The sequence below is a fragment of the Neopelma chrysocephalum genome, unplaced genomic scaffold (assembly GCF_003984885.1).
Source record: "Neopelma chrysocephalum unplaced genomic scaffold, ASM398488v2 Primary Assembly neopelma1_96261, whole genome shotgun sequence".
Taxonomy (NCBI): Eukaryota; Metazoa; Chordata; class Aves; order Passeriformes; family Pipridae; genus Neopelma; species Neopelma chrysocephalum.
Genome location: NW_020924910.1, coordinates 3,929 through 5,151, shown reverse-complemented (window position 1 = coordinate 5,151; position 1,223 = coordinate 3,929). Strand labels below are relative to the sequence as shown.

At 48.0% G+C, this 1,223-nt stretch overlaps 1 protein-coding gene across 1 annotated transcript in view; it reads right to left on the bottom strand.

Moving 5' to 3' along the window:
* The window catches only part of LOC113981216, a 12,227-nt gene that overhangs the window by 8,279 nt on the left and 2,725 nt on the right, over positions 1-1,223 (bottom strand). The window contains exon 2 of the mRNA XM_027708505.1: positions 227-339. Coding sequence (XP_027564306.1) covers positions 227-339 — 113 coding nt within the window. The remainder of the gene's footprint in view (positions 1-226; positions 340-1,223) is intronic.

Sequence of the window (1,223 nt, the reverse complement as noted above, 5' to 3'; positions counted from 1 at the left end):
AGGTGGATCCCAAAAAAAGCCACATTCCAGCACTTCCCTACTCAGCCCTGTGGGAACATCCCAAAAAAAGGCGGGAAAAGCCCAACTCGAGGAATTTCCCCCCAAATTCCAGAGGTTTGGAAGCACAGGACAGGCTGGAGTGACACCACTTGCTCTTCCCTGCCTTCCCAAGAAAGTGTGGGAGCTGGAATTCCAGGAAAAAGCGGGAAGCAGGGGGGTTACTCACCCCTTCCAGGGATTTCTGGATGTTCTCCCTGGCTCTGGCGATGTCCCGCAGGATGGTGCTGGCTCCGTTCTCCTGCAAAAAGTGTGGAAAGAACCCACATTTTCCTTGGAAAACTCATGGAAAAACTCATGGAAAAGCAAGCAAAAGCGAGCCCTGACTCCAAGTCTTGTATCCAGACCCAAAATTCCACCACACAAGGAATTTTTTCCCTGTTTTCCTGCCTGGAAACCTTGGAAAGCTGCCAGAGGGTTGGAAGGACTTCAGGATTCCTTAAAAAGGGTTGGAATGACTCCAGGATTCCTTAAAAAGGGTTGGAATGACTCCAGGATTCCTTAAAAATCCAGCCTCAGGTAGATCTTTCTGGAATATTCCCTGTGTTCAGGAAGTGACAACTGTGATTCCAACCTCGTATCCAGACCCAAAATTCCACCACACAAGGAATTTTTTTCCCTGTTTTCTGCCTGGAAACCGTGGGAAGCTCCCAGAGGGTTGGAATGACACCAGTATTCCCTAAAAATCCAGCCCCAGGAAGCTCTTTTCCATAAAATTCCCTGTGTCCAGGCAGGAAGTGACAGCCCTGACTCCAAGTCTTGTATCCAGACCCAAAATTCCACCACACAAGGAATAATTTTCCCTGTTTTCCTGCCTGGAAACCTTGGAAAGCTGCCAGAGGGTTGGAATGACTCCAGGATTCCTTAAAAAGGGTTGGAGTGACTCCAGGATTCCTTAAAAATCCAGCCCCAGGCAGATCTCTTGGAATATTCCCTGTGTCCAGGAAGTGACAACTTTGATTCCAACCTTGTATCCAGACCCAAAATTCCAGCACACAAGGAATTTTTTTCCCTGTTTTCCTGCCTGGAAACCTTGGGAAGCTGCCAGAAGGTTGGAATGACTCCAGGATTCCTTAAAAATCCAGCCCCAGGTAGATCTCTTGGAATATTCCCTGTGTCCAGGAAGTGACAACTGTGATTCCAACCTCGTATCCAGACCCAAAATT